We start from the raw sequence: 19618 nt of genomic DNA, 5'->3' as shown, positions 1-19618 counted from the left end.
ATCTGACAGAACCGAGAACCTCTGAACTCGTGGGGAGCTGTTTGGTTACCAGAGGACAGTCCTTACTATAGGCTAAGAAGTCCTCTTACTATGTTCCTGAGCTTCGGCTTCTGCTTAGTTATGTTGATGCTACTTTTTTGGAGTCTTGCTCCATCATTTGCATCTCTAGGCCTGGAGCAGGGGGTCCACCCTTGGCCTCCCCCTTCTTGGCAGGATGCTCTTATAAAGCTACAATTCAGGGTCCATCAAGAGCCTGAGAGCTCCTTTCCTGCAATTTTGGGGTGTTCTCTTTCGCATTTAGGGAGTTGGAAAGTTCCATGATACATTTTCTGGCTTTGCTTTTTCCTACATCAAGGACAGAGAACAGACCTGAAAGCATTATACCTCTTGCTTTGCCCCAGGGAATGTTCAAAATCCTAACTCCTCTGAGTTACTATTCCCTGAAGCAGTTAGCTCAGTCTACTGCTAGTAATGAAGAACACTGGCCTTGCCATCAGACACAGGTGGGTTGGAATCCCGATTCTGCTGCTTGGTAGGGGAGTGGCTTTTGGTAAACTGTGTTTTCTAAGTCTCGGGTTTCTCATCTGTGAAGTGAGGAATGAAGCCCACTTGGAAGGAGTGTTATAGGGGTTACATTGCAGCAGTAGATGTAATGTGCTTGGCTCTCAGTGGCTTTGAAATAAATTGCTAGGGATTATTTCTTCCCAGGCAGTTGTAAGACTGGGAGATCTAGACCCTCCTTCAAGTTTTCCCTCCTGGTATATGGGATATTGCCTCCCCTCAATTATATTCAAAGTACCTTATCCCATAAACATGCAAGCTTCTTTCTATCTAATACCAAATTCCTGTCCCCATTCTCCAGTCTTCTAGAGGGAAGGGAGAGGGAATGGTCCCTTCTCTCAGGGTCCCTCATCAGCCCCAACAATGTCCTAGTCTTAGGGTGCACTTGCAAATGTCCTCAGAGCATTTGCTAAGGTCAACGTTCACCACCCCACACCCTCCTGGGAGCCACTCCTGGGGGCAGGACCATCTTGAGTCTTCACAAAGTCCCTGAACTGAAATGTCTGAATTCCACCACATATCATCTTGCCATTAAAACCCAGGAGTGTCTGTCTCAGATCTGGCCACTTTTTTCCTCCAACTATTTACAGGAAATTTATCACACAATCACTGCTCAATACAGCACCTGGTATCTGGCAGGAAGTTTTGCAATAAACCCTTAAATAGCAGTTAAAGTTCCACCTATTAAAATCCTCTGGTCCAGTTTAAACACCCCTCTTCCATGTTGTCTTATCAGTCAGAAATGGTTCCCTTTTCCCTTCTTCTGCACTCTTATAATTGCTGTTTTCATTGACAGCTTATTCGTTGTTCCTAGGTCTTACCGTTAATAATTGGCAAGTCTAGAATCCAACGGTACTGAGTTAAACGGCCTTTTCCCAAAATGCATATCTACTGGACCTCAGAATGTGACCTTATTTGAAAATAGTGTTTTTAATCAGGTTAAGATAAAGTTATACTGTATGAGCATGGCCCCTAAATCCAATAACTAGTGCCCTTGGAAGCAGAGATACAGGAGGAAACCAGGAAAGAAGGCCATGCAAAGATGGAGGCCAAGGTTGGAACTAGGCTGCCACAGTCGAGGAATACCAAGGGTTGCTGGCAACCCACAGAAGCTAGGAAGAGACAAGAAAATTCTTCCCTAGAGCCTTTGTAGGGAGCATGGCCCCACCAATATTGGACTTCCAGCCTCCAGAACTGCTAGAGAATAACTTTCTGTTGGTTCATGCTGACCCAGTTTGTGGTAATTTGTTACAGCAGCCCTAGGAAACTATTGTACCAGCCTCAGTCTACCAAGTGCCAAACATCCTCATTCTTAATCACTATGATATGCTGTCTTATGTTTGCAGCACTGCCGGGGTTCTTTTCCCAGCCTTACAAAGGGTTCAGCATTCTGGAGAAAAGGGCTGCATGTAGATGATTAAAGAGTCCAGAGATGAAAGATAATTTTGAAAGGCATTGGGAGTCAGAGGAGCTTCAGCTAAAGGAACTGAAGATTCTACTTGTCTAAGGACCCTGTGCTATTTATTTAACACAATTTGTCCTAAGGCAAGGTGGAGATATACACTTTAAAGGGTAGGGTTCAAAAGCATTGTCAGTTTGGGGAATAGCCTACAGCTATTCAGGTGTTTGGCCAACAGGAGGCAATACAATGTCCTGAGCTGTCTGGCAGTTAACAATCCTATTCAGGTTTGGGGGAAGTGCCGTTTAGCCATTCCAACAGGTAAACTACATATGACTCAACCCTTGTTGAGCTCCCCAAGCTTCACCAACCTTTTGGTGAAACTCTTGTAATTATTACATGCTCGAATTGGTTCCCGGCACAGCACCTAAGCTATGTCCTTCACAGTATCTTAATCAGATGCCTTGTATTTCGCAGTAGGAGATAAATGATTCACCTAGAAGTTGGGGGGTGGGGGGAAGGAGAGGAATGTGAGAAGGTAGAATTATTGTAAGATAGAGTATGGGCAAGGCTATTTTCTTGAAAATATGCCCAACCTCCATTATAGTCTGATTCTGTGATTTAGCAAAGAAGCAGAAATGAGTTTGCTTATGAAGGAAGATAGTTCACTAGGAAAAAAGCAGAAACTATAATGCCAGCCATGGACTAGCTCTGTGATAGGTACATGACATTCTGATATGGCTGTTTTGACACAATTTGACTTGGGAACAATGACACATGGGCTCAAAAACAAACTTTCAGCTGTTAAAAATTCCTAAGCTCCTTACTCAGCTGCACTTCATTCCATAACTCCCATCTCGGACACACAGCAGACACAACTTTTTAGTTGAATAAATGAATAACAGAATGACTATCGAAGATGGGAGAAGGTTGGAGGTTTCAGAAATGAAATGGTGGTCAACGACCAGGAAAGTCAAATGTATAGTAAGCATCGCGAAAGAAGGTTCAAGAACCAGGGCTGTCTGGCACTAACATTTGGTAGTCAAAAGCCATTAACAGAAGCAAATGTGGTGCAATATCCGTATTTGTTAAAACTTGGTAATGAGTGTAGGGTGTTTGGAATATTATTCTTTATAGTTTAGTGTATTTGAAATGTTTCATTGAAAATAGAACTGCAATTGAACAGCAACATCACAATGGCCGGACCAAAATGGTGTGTCAAATTGGCATCATTCAAATCACTTTACTTGGATGGGTTCTGAATCCCTTCCTCCATCAGCAGAGCTGGTATAGTTCCAGCAAACACAGTTCATTTCCACACATGGGCCAATTCTCTGAAGGGAACCTATGGAAATACATATGAAAAGACAAAAAATAATCATTTCTTTGTGGGTCAATACTCTTGCTCTTGGGAGTTTATGAAAACGAAGTGGTAATCAAAGAAAAAAAGGATGCCCTAGCTGGTTTGGCTCAATGGATAGAGCGTTGGCCTGCAGACTGAAGGGTCCCAGGTTCAATTCCAGTCAAGGGGCCCATGCCTGGGTTGTGGGCTCAATCTCCACCCAGTAGGGGGCATGCAGGAGGCAGCCGATCAGTGATTCTCTCTCATCATTGATATTTCTATCTCTCTCTCCCTTCCTCTCTCTGAAATCAATAAACATATATATATTTTAAAAGGATGGGGAATATGTAGGTGAAAAATTGGGGGACAAATGTCTTATAACAATGGAGAACTGGGAATAACAAGGTAACCATGGAGGAGTGTTCACCACTGCTCTCACCCTAGTCACACCACCATCCCCTTTGCCTGGCTCACTGTGGTAGCCTCCAGCTGGTCTCTCTGTTTCCTCCCTTACACCTACAGTCTACTACTCTATACTCAGCAGCCACAGCAATCTTTGTAAAAGGAAATGAATCATTTCCCCACTTCCCCACTTCTCTTCACCCTTACTACTACCAACCTGTTCTGAACTACCACATCCTGGGGGCCGAGTTATGGAAATAGCTCCCTAACTGGTCTTCCCTATTCCATCTTCCTTCCCTTCAAAGCAAGGGTGAAAGTGCTCCTTTTCAAATCTTAAATCGGATCATGCCTTTCCTGGGCTTAGAACCCTCCAGCGGCTTCCCATCTGACTCAGAGTGAACTCGTATGACTCAGAACAATGTCAGAGTAAATGTACAATGGCACACAAGGACCTCATATCCTTCCCAGTCACACAATCCTTTTCATTGGCTGTCCTCTTTCTCTATATGTCCCTCACTTCTTTCAAGTGGTAACTCAAATTTCCCCTTTTCAGAGAGGTCTTCATTAACCACTGTATTTTAAGTTTTACCACTCCATCAAGCCTCATCCTTCTTCCCTGGTTTATAGTTTCTCTTAGTGTCTACCATCTTCTAACATAGTAAATAATTTACATAACATTTTTCAAATGTCTATCTGCCCTGCCCCAAACATACATATACTAAAATTTAAACTCCAAGAGGAAAGAGAAATGTACCTATTTTGTTCACAAGCGGTTTCCTCACGTACCTAGAACAGTGTCTGGCACTTAGTTGACATTCAATAGATATTTGTGAAATGAAAGAACAAATAGTTAAGCAAATTGGGTCATACCAGGATAATGGAAGATTAAGCAATCAGAAAAAATACTGTGTATCAATGTGGAAAAAGACATATGACATAATGTTAATGTTAAAAGCAGAATCCCTGTGTTGTGATCAAAACTACATTGGTGTGGCTTTGGGAATATTTTTCTTTTCTGGTTCTTTTGCTTTCTCTTCCCTTAAATATTGGGGTTCCTGAGTTTGTCTTTAGTTTTCTTCTCATTTTTACCTACCATTGGAGCTTCTAATTCCCTCTAGTTTATTTAGCATAATGTCCAAACAATGGTTGGGCCCAGGGCTCTCACCTGCATTACCCATGTTGCTTTGTATACACCTCTATTAGAATACCAGGCTGGGAATAGCTGTCTGTTCCCCAGTCTCCCACAATAAAATGGGAGAACTCTTACAGAATAAGATGCGGAAGACATATTCATAACAAATATTTGAGTAATACAGTTAACAAAATATAAATTGAGTGCACACTGTATGTGGAGTACCTCAGAGTCTAAGACATTTAACATCTATATTTAATTCTCATGGCAGCCCTATTGAGGCAGCCCTTTTTCACAGATGAAAAAGGAAATATATGTATAATAAACAGTAACCAAAAAGTATAGAAACGTTAAATTATGGGTTAAAGCGGTGGGATTGTAGGTGCTTTTGCCCTTTCAAACATTTCTTTTAGTGTTGTAGTTAGGCGTGTGATCATATAATTTAAAAACTTGAGTGGGCAAACACAGCAACAGGAAATCGTAGGGCAGGGTCTGGGAAAGGGGGCGTAACCCAAAGGCGCAGAGGAGCCAGCCGAGAGACTCCACCAGTGAGACGTCAGCGCAGGCGGGGAGCGCCCGCGGGCGTCGCAGCGACGGCTCCCACCCACGGAAACGATTCCTTTCCGGGAGGCCTACCCGCGGCCACATGCAAATGACCTAAGGCTGGGGGCGGAGCCACTCCCGAAAGGCTCCGGCCGGGCAGGGGGGTGGGACAGGATAGGCCCGCGGGCTGGCTCTAATTGGCTGCCGCAGAGGGGGGGCGGGCTCTGCCCGCGGCCCCGCCTCCCCGAGGGAAGGCACCTGCGCCGGAGCCTCCAGGAGAGGGAAGCAGCAGGGTTCCAAGGACCGCGTCGGACACGTAGGTCTGCGTCGCTGTCACCCTAGAGGCAAGGCAGGAAGCGCTACGGCTCGACCCCCGAGCCCTTCTGTTTTCGAGGGGGCAGCGCTCTTCCTCCCGACCCGCTCCGCCTCCGCTTCTCGCCCCTCCTCCCGAGGCCGGAGCCCCCAGTTTAGGTGGGGCGCGCCGCCTGAGCTCCCGGACCCGGAAGAAGCGCCATCCCCCCGCCTCCGCCATGGAGCCCACCGCGCTGTCCCTCACCGAGGAGGACCTGACTGAAGTGAAGAAGGACGTGAGTAGCACTATCTTGCCCTGGCGCCCGGCGGGCGGGGGCGGGCTGCCGCTCGGCGAGCACGGAAAGCGGAAACCCAGAGTCGGAGTCGGGGGTCGGAGGAGGAGCCTGCGGGTGGGAGGAGCGGACCGGGCCGCCGGGAGCCTTAATGGAAGTGATCCCCCGGCCACCTGTTAATCTCCGTTTTAAATCTGAAAGCAGAGCTTGGGTGTGCGGAACTGTCTGCAGTGGAGCGTTTCTTCGCAGTCTGCTCCTTGCCCACTCCTCACCTGTCCCCTGGTGATTCCGCCCCCCTGCGCTTGGGAGCCGCGTTAGGGACCGACGGCTCTCGCTCATCCTGAGTCAGACTCTCCTGGCTGCTGGCTCCACCTGGAGCAAAGGCTGGACCAGATAAAAGGATCCCGAGCAGTGGAGCAAATATGTGAAACTCTTTTGCAAAGGGGGCTGGGGGAAGCTCAACAGCTGAAAGCAAGACCTGGAATTCCCCTCGTAAGCAAACGCCCACATATTTAAATTGAGGGGAGGGGGATGAGTACCTGTAGCCCGAGAATTAAATTTACAAGTAAACGTTGAAAATATTTAGTAGTTAAGTTTTGTTCTGCTTGGATGCTGCAGAAAATCGTAATATTTATGTGTAAACAATGACTTTGTTGAGATATGACTTGTTTCTCCTTTTTCCTATGCCTTTAGTTGTTTTGCCAATTGAGACCTGTATGAGCGCCTGCCACTAAAATAGTTTATATCAATTCAAATTAAAAACAGCAACTCAACATAAAGTGTGCTCTGGCTTGACAACACAAAACTTACAAAATCATATTTGTGAACTGGACAGGACAACAGCTTTTTAAATGTTCATCTACTTTAAAATCTCCTTTTCTCTCTCCTGTAAAGTTTATTACATTGTACTCACGATTATGGTTGGATTCATAAGCGGGAGGAAACGGGACATAACTTGGACTTCTGCCTTAGTGTCCTCATTTAGCAGATATTTATGGAACACTTACTTTGTAGAAAGTACTATCCTTTAGCCTGGACAGATACAAAAAAATAACAGGCCCCTGCTTTACATTCTAGTTGAGATAAGATTGGGACATTGATAGTTAATATATAATAAATGAGTGCTGTATTCAAGATGTGTGCCAGTAAAACCATGAACTCAAGAGAGCTAGGCTTTGCTATGTTCCAAATGTTGTTTCACACAATTTACAATGTTCCCATTGAATCTTGACAACAATCTCTAAGGGAGATTATTTTCATTCTTGGACCCGGAAGAAGTTGATAAAACAGGCAATGAGATATTACAAGTGGAAGGACATAGAACCTATACACAAACAGATGTGAAGCATGGCTTCCAGGCCTTATTTTTTTCTATGAATTCATTGATACTATCCATTTCCATGATTTCACTTTATAGCCATATGAGAAATTCATAACCTTGGGGAATCATGGATGAGTTCCAGGAGGTCTATGAAAGAAAAGTATATACACATATCTTTAAAAATTTTTTGTCATGATATTTTCCCAAAATGGTTTATGACCTTTTCTCTCATCTAGAGGCACGTATTTCCAAATAGCTGCTGGAAATCCACTTTTATAACCTGCAGATTCCTCCCCTTGTCTAAAATTGAACTTTTAATCATTCCTCCCCCAAAGCTGCTTGTTCCTACTGTGTTCTCTGCCTTGATGAATAGTATACAACCATCCATCCTCCTGGAAACTCCCACTTCTTCCCTATACTTCTCCTCCCCTTCTGCCCCATCTAGTTTACATCATCTTTTTGGTTGAATTTAGTTCCATTTTATTAATATGGATTACATGCTGCTATGAGGCTGATACTGTAGTTGAATCTAACAGTTCAAATTTTTAAAACTAAGATACAATCCTACTTTGAAAAGAGCTTGATTTCTTAGGAGGAGGGAGATAGACATAAAATGATAATTATAAGTTATAAAACACATTCATCCAAAACACCATTCACTTAGCACTCTGCTAAGTTCAGGATACACAGAGTCTAACAAAACATACCTAGTTCTTGCCTCCTTCAAACATGTAGGTCATTAGGGTTGAAAACAAATAAATGTATAATTATAAATTAAGTACTACTAGTATTAAGGAGACAGACAGATGTTGAGACAATAACGGGGGGCATCTCCTCGAGGTAGGATGGTCAGGGAAGGTTACATTTAAAGTGGTTCCTGAAGGATATGACAGAACTCAGGGAAGAACATTCTACGCAGAATAGAATTTGCAAAGATCTTATGACTTGGGGAAAATGGAAAAAGGCAGAAGGTTCCCTGAGGCAAAGTTAGGAAAGTGGGCTAGAGCCATATTATTAAGGGTCTTACAGATGGTAGTAAAGTGCTTGGATTTTTCCCACAAGTGCAGTATGGACTTATTGAAGAACTAATGTTATATTTTAAAAGATCCCTCAGCCTATTGTATGGACTGAGGAGAGCAAAAGTGAAAAGAGGGAAACCAATGAAGAGACTCATAGAATTTATATAGTTAAGAGATGATGGTGATTTAGGTCAAGTTGAAGGCAGTGGAAATGGATGGAGCAGGAGAATTCCAGGTGCATTTTTGAAATAGAAATGATAGGCCTTGTAATGGATTGAATGTAGGAGTTGAGGAAGAGAGTGGAATCAGATTAGTAAGTGGAAATGTCAAATCAGCAACATAACCAACAAGTCTGGAGATCAGGAGAGATCTGACCTGGAAATGTAAGTATGAGATTGAATGTGTTCACCTAGAAAGTTGAGAGCTAAAAGGGAAGAGAGAAATCCTAGAAGAATTTTGAAAAGTAAGAAGTTATAGCCACAGAGATGGGAAGAAAGCCAGGAGAGTGTGGTAGCATATGAGACAAAAAGGTATTTCAAGGAAGTAGTGGTCAACTGTGTTCGTGTTGCTGAGAAGTAAGATGATTGGAAAGTATCAGATTTAGCATTAAGGAGGTCATTGGTGACTTTGAGAAGAGTGGTGGGACAGAATGGAAATACTGGGATGAATTGGGAGATGAAAAGTGGAGTCTTGGTATATAGAAAAGTGAAATGTATACATAGGGTACTGCAAGGACAGAGGAGAGGGATACCTAACTTACTCCGGGGAGTTTAGGTAAAGCTTCCTGAAGGAGATGACCACTGTCCTGGATCTTAAAGAATGAATAGCGACTTGGGGTATAGAGAAGAGAAAACAAGATAAAGGTAACAACGTAAAGAAATGTAGAGTTCCGAACAAGCAGTTTTAGGTATAACATAAAGTACCAGACTGATAGAGGTGGTGATAGATTAAACTGGAAAGGTAGGTAGGATCCATACTGTGAAGTGCCCTGTCTGACATTATCAAATAATTATTATTTATTGTGCACATACTTTATCACAGACTGTCAAGTCTTTATATGTACTATCTCATTTAGTCCTCATAGCAGTCCTCTAAAGTATTATTATTTTATCAATAGGGAACAGGAAGTTTAGAGAGGTTAAGTAACTTGCCCCATTTCTCAAGATTTGAACTGAGGTTGGTCTGAGACCTATTCTTCTGCCGGTGTTGAGGAAATTGATCCTTTTAAGTCAAGGGTGGAACACAGTGTCTTATTTTTTATTTTTTTAATTTAATAAATCTTTATTGTTCAGATTATTACAATTGTTCCTCTTTTTCCCCCCATAGCTCCTCTCCACCCAGTTCCCACCCCACCCTCTGCCCTTACCCCCCCCACTGTCCTCATCCATAGGTTTACGATTTTTGTCCAGTCTCTTCGTACACCGCCCACACCCCTTTCCCCCCCGAGAATTGTCAGTTCACTCCCTTTCTATGCCCCTGATTCTATTATATTCACTAGTTTATTCTGTTCATCAGATTTTTTATTCACTTGGTTTTTAGATTCACTTGATGATAGATATGTATTTGTTGTTCATAATTTTTATCTTTACCTTTTCCTTCTTCTTCCTCTTAAAGAATAGCTTTCAGCATTTCATATAATACTGCTTTGGTGGTGATGAACTCCTTTAGCTTTTTCTTATCTGTGAAGCTCTTTATCTGCCCTTCAATTCTGAATGATAGCTTTGCTGGGTAGAGTAATCTTGGTTGTAGGTTCTTGCTATTCATCACTTTGAATATTTCTTGCCACTCCCATCTGGCCTGCATAGTTTCTGTTGAGAAATCCACTGACAGTCGTATGGGTGCTCCCTTGTAGGTAACTAACTGTTTTTCTCTTGCTGCTTTTAATATTCTCTCTTTGTCTTTTGCTCTTGGCATTTTAATTATGATGTGTCTTGGTGTGGTCCTCTTTGGATTCCTTTTGTTTGGGGTTCTGTGCGCTTCCCGGGCTTGTAAGTCTATTTCTTTCACCAGGTGGGGGGAGTTTTCGGTCATTATTTCTTCAAATAGGTTTTCAGTATCTTGCTCTCTCTCTTCTTCTGGCACCCCCATAATTCTGATGTTGGTACGCTTGAAGTTGTCCCAGAGGCTCTTTACACTATCTTCATATTTTTGGATTCTTTTTTCTTTTTGCTTTTCCAGTTGAGTGTTTTTTGCTTCTTTGCATTTCAAATCGTTGACTTGATTCTTGCGATCCTCTAGTCTGCTGTTAGATCTCTGTATAATATTTTTTATTTCAGTCAGTGTATGCTTAATTTCTAGTTGGTCCTTTTTCATATCCTTGAGGCTCCCGCTAAATTCATCAGCGGTTTCTAGAAAATTCTTGAAACACCTTATAACCGTGGTTTTGAACTCTATATCCAGTCGTTTGCTTTCCTCCATTTCTTTCATTTGTGATCTGTTTCTTTGTCCCTGCATTTTGGCTGCTTCCCTGAGTTGATAGAGTGGCTTTGTATGCTAGGTGTCCTATAGGGCCCAGTGGCTCAGCCTCCCCAGTTACCTGAGGTGGACACTCTTGGTGCACCCCTTTGTGGGCTGTGTGCACAGTCTTATTGTAGTTAAGCCTTGATTGTTGTTGGTATCACTGGGAGGAATTGACCTCCAGGCCAATTGGCTGTGACGATCAGCTGTATCTACGCTGGGAGAACTTCTGTGCTGGAGACACCCTTATGAGACAAGATTTGCAAAAGTCTCTGTGCTCAGCTTGGATGGGGCGGAGTCTCAGGGCAGAGCAGACAGCGTTGGCTTCCCGTCAGCCCTGCCTTAATAGGCTCCTATGTCTCAGTGTCCCGTGGTAATCGCTGCAAGCACCTCTGAGAGAAAGCCGCCCTCAAATTCCGCCCTCCACCAGACAGTCCAGTTTCTCCCTGAATGAGTCTGGGTCCCCAGAGCCTCACCCAGAACTGGAGTTCAGTGCAGTCAGGAGCTTTTGTCTCCCTCCCGCTTGAGAAAGCCAACCGTCTACTCAGCCGCCCGCCCTCTCCGCGCGTGCACCTCGGTACCTCTGCCTTCCGCAGTTCCTCTGAGTCTCAGTGTGCTTTTCTCCCTCCTGACAGTCCAGTTTCACCCCGTATGAGTCTTGGTCCCCAGAGTCTCACCCGGAACTAGAGTTTAGCGCAGTCGGGAGCTTTTGTCTCCCTCCCGCTTGAGAAAGCCAGCCACGCACTCAGTTGCCAGTCCTCTCCACCTGCGTCTCAGTACCTCTGCCTCCTGCAGCTCCTCTGAGTCTCAGTTTGCTTTTATCTTTCCTTCTAGTTGTAGAATTTCCACTCAGCCAGCCTCTCTGTGGTTCTGGATGATGTCCATTTTGTCTTTTAGTTGTAGTTTTGAAATTGTTATGCAAGGCAGCAGTTTAGGTGTTTACCTATGCCGCCATCTTGGTTTCTCCAATCATCCACAGTGTTTTAAATTTTTAAAAAATTCACTGGTGACATTTCAATATTAGACTATGTAACACTCCAGATTTCCATTTTCTTTTTAAAAATTGGAAGATCATATAGGTGTGTGAAGGAGACTTGAGAGGGAGGATAGAAGTAGGAAGTATAGCTAGGTGTCCGTTGTTAATAGTTCATGCAACATATAAGGACCTGAACTAGAGTAATGCTAATAATAGAGATGAAGTGAAGGGGCAAATTAGATAAACATAAAGGGTAGAATGGCAGGTCTTAGAGGGTGGATGATCAGATTTGGCAAGTGAGTGAAAGAGAAAAAGAAAAAGTCAAGGATCAGTTGTAGGTTTTATAGCGTGATTGGATAGATGGGTGGATGAGTTAACATCAATGGAAAAGAATTGACGTAGATAAATCTGGTTTATGACGGTGAATATGAAGTACCATTGGGGTGTCTAGGTGGAGAAAGTCTTGATCACATACGCAAATATGGGAATCATTAGCATATAGGTGGTAGAAATAATAACAGATGAGGTTTTTCAAGGGGTTCATCCTTTATATCTAGTATGTCTCTATCTTCACAACTTAAATTTATGCACTCAGCATATATTATGTAATATACTGCAGCTATCTTCTAATTCAGTGGTGGGCAAACTCATTAGTCAACAGAGCCAAATATCAACAGTACAACAATTGAAATTTCTTTTGAGAGCCAAATTTTTTAAACTTCTTCTAACGCCACTTCTTCAAAATAGACTCGCCCAGGCCATGGTATTTTGTGGAAGAGCCACACTCAAGGGGCCAAAGAGCCGCATGTGGTTCGCGAGCCGCAGTTTGCCAACCACTGTCCTAATTGGTCTACTCAGACCCTAGTGTTTGCTTCTCCCAGTTCTCTGCAAAAATGTTCTTACTGTTTCTTATTTATAAATCTTAGATGACTCTTTTGGCTACAGGGAAATGTGTGTTCCTCAACATGTTACAAAAATTCTTTTGCCTGGTCGATTGTTGACTCACGCACCAAGGGGTCACTGGTTCAATTCCCTGTCAGGGCACATGCCCGGGTTGTGGGCCTGATCCCCAGGGGGTATGCCAGAGGCAGCCAATGGATGTTGAAGCATCAATGTTTCTATCTCTCCTCCCTTCCTCTCTCTCTAAAATCAATAAAAACATATATTTTTAAAAATTCTTCCATGATTTAACCCCAGTTTTCCTTCCTAATTACATTCCTCACCACCCTGTCACATGCAGCCTGTGTTCCAACTACCCCAGAATTTTGGCATTTTCCCACTGTGCACCTTGCCTCTAGCAAAAGTGTAGCCTCTGTAAATTTCCCAGATTTTGTAGGTAGAGTGAATTGCTTACTCTGTGCTTCCCCAGTCTTTTAATTTCTGGGTCATATCACATTGTCATATACTCTCCAACTAGACCAGCCTTGGGCAAACTACGGCCCGCGGGCTGGATCCGGCTGTTCTATCCGGTTCTCTTGCTCTCCCCTCCGCTCCTTCACTTTGAATTTATATTAGTTCACACAAACACTCCATCCATGCTTTTGTTCCGGCCTTCCGGTCCAGTTTAAGAACCCATTGTGGCCCTCAAATCAAAAAGTTTGCCCACCCCTGAACTAGACCATATGCCCTTTGCATGTAGGATTCAAGTCTTGTTGATCTTTGCATGCTCAGCACTTGGTATATTAGGTATTTAGATATATGAATGTTTGTTGTGTGAATAAATAAATGAACGTTGGGGTTCAGTGGACTGAGAACTATAGGAACCATTCACCTAGCCTACTTTTCTGCCACAATATACTAGGGTATTTCTAAAATCTTCCATTGCTTTTTGATCATCATTATAAATGTAAGTCAAATTAGTTATCATTGTTACCATCAGTAACGTTTATTGATCATTAACTTCTCTAAGAACTTTACATGTACTTATTCCTCATAACACTTAGATGAGGAAACTGAGGCACAGAGGAGTTATCCATTATCACGTATGTAGTAAATGGAGGCGCTAGAATACATCACTGGCTTTGGACTATAGATGCTGTTTGTTTGGACCCATGTCATTTTTCCGCTACTTAAGCCCCCTTAGCTGCTTCTCAGGTCTAGACCTGTTTTCTGTGATTTCCTTTAATTTCTTTCAATATTCACTATTCCTTTAGGTTAGGTTTCTCCTCTCTCCCCCCTTCTCCACATCTTTCTACCTCCCTTCTACTAGCTGACTCACTGAGTTACAGTCTTTCCAGCTGACTCCAAAGATAGACACATTATGGGTCCTTTTAGTTTAGTGAGGGTTTTTTTTTTTTTTTTATAATGATTTTACTCAAGGAAGATGGAAAATTAACAAACATGAGGAAGTTATAAGCTATGAGACGTCAAGTTACCCTCTCTGGTCCTGACTAATTCTGGATTCCTTGATATATGGTAACTGAAATGTATGGAAGCCTCTGCTCTCATCTTTAGCCCCAAAGGTGGACTTCAGCAGACTTCTCTATTTCCACGGACCCAGACCCTCTGGATTACCATGACCTCTCCTCACAATGCCCTGGTCTTGGTTTATAGATGTGAAAATGAGATCAGAGCAGGACAGAAGCTGTAAGGAATGTCTCATCTAGGACTTACTTTTGTCTACTTGACCTTCATCTTAATAGCATGCATTTTAGTAAGCCTGAACCTCCAACTTCAGGATGTTTTCTCTCACCAGTTAAGATTCCTATGTAATTTCCTTAGATGTTAAAAAAAATAACATTGAAGCACATTTTATGTCTTTCAGGCTTTAGAAAATTTGCGTGTATATCTGTGTGAAAAAATCATAGCTGAGAGACATTTTGATCATCTGCGTGCAAAAAAAATACTCAGTAGAGAAGACACTGAAGAAATTTCTTGCCGAACATCAAGTAGAAAAAGGGCTGGAAAATTGTTAGACTACTTACAAGAAAACCCCAAAGGACTAGATACCCTTGTTGAATCTATTCGGCGAGAAAAAACACAGAACTTCCTGATACAGAAGATTACAGATGAAGTGCTAAAACTTCGAAATATAAAACTGGAACACCTGAAAGGTAAATATCTTGGGTATCCAAGAGTTCATTTAAATGTAACAATGATTTTAAAAGTAAAATGCAAAACAAAAATCCCAGAAATGATCATTTTGCATTGAAAAGTTTAAGCTTCCGAATTACATTCATTTGTATTTTTAACCATATATATAGTAGGATGTAATTATACTGGAAAAGTGGAATATCACTTAATGTTCTGTGTTTACATTCAATTAACAGTATCATTTATAGAAAATCTAACTATAATAAAGTCCCAGTGTACACAGGGGTTTGTTTCTAAAGTCAGCAGAATGGCAGTTAATCTAGTCAAAAGTAACTTCTGAAAATGCACTTAACACATAAAGAATAGTGTACAAGCAAAGTATTTTAATAAGTCCAACTCAGTTTTTCGCCTACCAGTTGATCACAAGATGAAGTAGTTGGCTGTGTTTATAAGAATCATGTTGTATAAATTATACATAACTTTAAACACTAGAATTATACTCAGTCTGGCAAAATGAGAGAGGCATGAGAACTGAGGTGGATGAAGGAATAGCGAATCCATGTCTCCTGTTTCACCCTAACCCCAGAGCACACACATTCACTGATTGGAATGCTCTGTAGAATTGCCTGTACAATTTAAATCCCCCTCTCGCCCTAAACCCCATCTCATATCTCTCTTTCCAGAGCGGTTATGTTAAATGTGAATATGATGTAGCTCTATTCCAGCTGCTTTAGGCACTGGGAATACAGAAATGAGTAATTTAAAGAGCTCACTGTCTGTAAGTGCATGCTGGAACACAATGGAAGTTTCCCCTTCTGAGCCATATTTAAGAAAATAGTTACTATAGCATGGAACAAAAATGCTGACTGTATTGTGAAGTTGAAAGACTAGTGGGAAAAAAATGATATATAAATGTGCATTATAGACTTTGCAGGTTTTACATAACATTTGTCAACTCAGAAGGTTCTGTGTTTATAGATAGTTATGGGTTGAATATTTTTGCTAAGCCTAACAGAAAAATAAATTGTGTTTGTGTTTATTCTTTCTATGTTGAGGCTAATTGTTGGCTATACCCTTTCGATATGGTAAAATTCTTTGATCAGAACAACTGCCATCACTTCAGTAAATTGTTAGGTTGAAAACCAGGACATTATTTAATGTGAAGAGGAAACCTGGGATCTAGTTCTCTCTTTCCCATGAAGTAGTCCTGGAATGCTGGGCATGACTTCACTGTTTCTGGGCCCCTGTTTGCCCATCTTTAATAGTGAGAGACTCAAAAAAAAAAAAAAATATATATATATATATATAGTGACAGACTCTCCCAGATGACCTCTAAAATATCCCTTCCACTTCTAACACCCTATGATTCAAGACTCAGTAATTAAGGTTCATTAACTCATAGAATTTTAGATATACCCTGTTTAAATTTTGTTTTTATTAGATAATGTTTTTTTGTGCCAGTGTGTTAAAGAATATTAGTTGTGAAAGCCATTTCTTTCTTTTTTAATTTTATTTTTTATTTCAAAGAGGAAGGGGAAGGGAGAGGAAGAGAGAGAGAGAAACATCAATGATGGGAGAAAATCATCGATCGGCTGCCTTCTGCACGCCCCCTACTCGGGATTGAGCCTACAACCCAGGCATGTGCCCATGACCGGAATAGAACCTGGGACCCTTTAGTCCGCAGGACAACACTCTATCCATCAAGCCAAACCAGCCAGGGCTGAAAGCCATTTCTTATTTTATGAAAAATGTTAAGGGCTACTTTATTTTTCCCAGGTCTTCCAATGGTTAAGGATATAAGTATACAAAGTGAGTTTATAGCATGTTATTTAGCTTCCTTGAGACTATTTCCTTACCTAGAAAATGTAAATAATTGGATACACTTCATAGTTGGGAAAAGCAAATGAAATGTGAAATGGATTATGTCAGAATTTATAAATTGTTATTTAAATTTTGTGTGGTAACTAGTTTGTAATCTTTAAAATTGGACTCAATTTTCTTGTTACTTTTTATTAACATCTGAATAATTTTATTTTAGGACTGAAATGTAGCAACTGTGAGCCTTTTCCAGATGGAGCCACAAACAACCTCTCTAGATCAAATTCAGATGAGAGTTATTTCTCTGAAAAACGGAGAGTGTCCACTATGTATCATCCCGAAGGAGAATCCAGCACAGCCCCCTTTTTTTCTACTAATTCATCTCTGAATTTGCCTGTCCTAGAAGTAGGCAAAACTGAAAACCCTACATTCTCTTCAACTACACTTCCCAGACCTGGGGACCCTGGGGCTCCTCCTTTGCCCCCAGAGTTGCAGCTAGAAGAAGGAACTTGTGGAAACTCTAGTGAGATGTTTCTTCCCTTAAGATCACGTGCTCTTTCGAGGCAATGACAGTTTACAGCCTTTTTTTGTTTTTTAATAATGACTAATATTTGAAAGGATATGAATCTTTATAAAATTGCTATAATGACTTATTAACACCTGATACATGTCTTTTTAAATGCAATGTAAGCACACTTTGTAAATAGACTTGTGGATACTTTTAGATAGCTAAAGTAAATCATGTTGATCATGTACTTCTCAGAATTTTGTGGGTTTCGTTTTTGTTTTTTGTTTTTCATTTTTGAGGTATTTGCTGTTTTTACATTTTTTATGTTTTAAGACCAATTTTAATACAGAACATTTCTCTATTTGATAATAGAGTCTCAGGTTGGGAATGATGTTTCTCAGTGCATTTGTGCTAGAAATAGTGAGTCTAATAGTCGTTTCCAACCATCTAGCAGTAAATTTTCAGGATGAAGCTGTTTCTAATCCTATATAATAAAAGCCTAATATGCAAATTGTCCCTTCTACCGGAAGTTCAACTACTCGCTATGATGTGCGCCAATCACCAGGGGGCAGCGCGGAACATGGCAGGCGTTGGTGACATGGTGCTGGCAGCAAGCAGCAGTAGAGGCGCTGCCAGCCCCGATGGGCCCTGAGGAGAGCGGGACTGTGGCGGTATGGTGGAGCAGATGAGCAAGCAGCGCCAGGCCAACGTGGGTGCGAGCGGGGAAGACAGCAACCAGCGGCGATGGTGGGGGTGGGGCCGCCACCCGGCTCCCAGGCACTGAGGGAGACGGGTGGGGGCACGATGAATCAGGTGGAGGGGGGGTGCACTGGGGCCCGGGGCCCCAGGTGCTGCCCAGGGCCCAGAGGTCAGTTGGGACCTGTCTTTCCTCACCAGATGCTCGCACTTCGATCGCCGGCCAGGCCTAGGGACCTAACTTGTACACAAATTTCATGCACCGGGCCTCTAGTTGATAATAAAGCCAATCACTAATGGGAAAAACTGTCAGTGAACCAAAAAAAATCTCTTTCCTACTTAGTTTGGCTTACAGACAACAGAATCCCCTTCTGATGCACAGGAACATCGGAGTTGGAGCCACCTAAAATCTCAGTTTGTCAACATACATGTACTAACCTTAATAATTCACGCTACTTTCTTAAGATACATTTTCATTCCTAAAGAAAAATCTTTACAAAAACCTGTTATTACATGAAATTTTTAAGAAATACTTTTTCTGCACTTTTCATTTTCTTCTAATAAGGACCACTGTGCGAGTTAAAATAACTAGAACAAAATGTTGTTTTTTCCATGTGTATGTGATTGTCTATTTTTAATACTCTTTGGAACAATTGAAGCAGGTTTTTCTTTTTATTATATAACAAAGTTTGACTAAATTTGTGCATTTATAAATCATGCCCTCATTGTGTTCATTTAAATTATAACTCTATTTTCTGATCTTCATCTAATATATTTCCATTAGTTGCAAAAAACAGAGATGGAAACATGCTATTAACAATAAACGTTTTTAAATTGTACTGTGTTTTGGAAGTTTCAAACTTTTTAATAGGGAGGAAATACATAAAACAGTTACTTTATATGTACTAATTTTTATAGAAAAAATTGCAAGTTATAAGTTCGAGTTGCATTTCTAGATAGACTGAGTTTTATCAGTCATGAAGAAGATTGGCATATTGGTTTTAAAAAATTATAAAGACTGGGTGATTTTTTTAGTGTAAACATTTTCTAAGGATTATGGAGAAACATGTTTCATATCCAGTGTATCATAAGAAAATAGTGGCATTACATTTAAATCTATTTTAAAAGCAGAAGCAGGCTTTTCTTTTTATTAAAATTTGATATGCAGTTATTTTTTTAATTTAAGTAGAATTTACTCATAATCAAAGATCATAATTTAGATATGCTAGAGTGCCTATATTTATAGTTTATAACACTGAGTTTTTTCAGACTATTGAATAACCATATAGACAATAAAATTAAGTTGTTTTTTAAACAAATTTTGGTTTTTGGGTTTTCTGAATCCTATAAAGTCATTTCCCCCCACCCCCCCACCCCCCCATTAAACACTGAAAACAAGCCATTACCAACAAATGTTTAAATGAATGATTGCCATCATACAATGAAACTGGTTACTGGGTTGATTAATACTGCAGTGAAAAGGTTACTTTTTACAGATACCATATTATCAACATAAAATACTTTTGAGATCACTTTTTAATTGCTTTTTTGAAAAATTAATAGACTACTTTTTAAAGGAATTTTAAAGGTTTACAGAAAACTTGAGCAGAAAGTACAAAGTTACCATATATTCCCTCTCCTGATTTCCCATATTAGCATCTCTAGTGTGATACATTTGTTAGAAGTGATTGACCAGTCTTGATAGATTATTATTAACTAAAATTAATAGTGTACACTAGGGTTCTTTCTGTGTTGTACGGTTCTGTAAGTTCTGACAAATGCAAAAGGTCATGTATTCACTATTCTAAAATATGATGCGGAGTAGTT

At 41.1% G+C, this 19618-nt stretch overlaps 1 protein-coding gene across 1 annotated transcript; it reads left to right on the top strand.

Moving 5' to 3' along the window:
* Positions 1-5587: 5587 nt before the first annotated feature.
* On the top strand, positions 5588-19103 carry BCL10 (BCL10 immune signaling adaptor). Its single transcript, XM_080654757.1, has 3 exons — positions 5588-5966; positions 14501-14789; positions 16808-19103. Exons 1-3 carry the CDS (start codon positions 5910-5912, stop codon positions 17155-17157), a joined length of 696 nt encoding a protein of 231 aa, XP_080510883.1. The 5' UTR covers positions 5588-5909; the 3' UTR covers positions 17158-19103.
* The last annotated feature ends 515 nt before the right edge of the window (positions 19104-19618 follow it).

This window comes from Plecotus auritus, assembly GCF_963455305.1.
Source record: "Plecotus auritus genome assembly, chromosome: 2".
In the NCBI taxonomy this organism is placed as follows: domain Eukaryota; kingdom Metazoa; phylum Chordata; class Mammalia; order Chiroptera; family Vespertilionidae; genus Plecotus; species Plecotus auritus.
This window is presented reverse-complemented; position numbering and strand designations above follow the sequence as displayed.

Coding starts and splice junctions, on each gene's coding strand:
- BCL10 (XM_080654757.1), top strand. CDS start 5,910: ATGGAGCCCACCGCGCTGTCCCTCACCGAGGAGGACCTGACTGAAGTG. Junction 5,967..14,500: donor TGACTGAAGTGAAGAAGGAC/GTGAGTAGCACT, acceptor TATGTCTTTCAG/GCTTTAGAAAATTTGCGTGT. Junction 14,790..16,807: donor AAAACTGGAACACCTGAAAG/GTAAATATCTTG, acceptor ATTTTATTTTAG/GACTGAAATGTAGCAACTGT.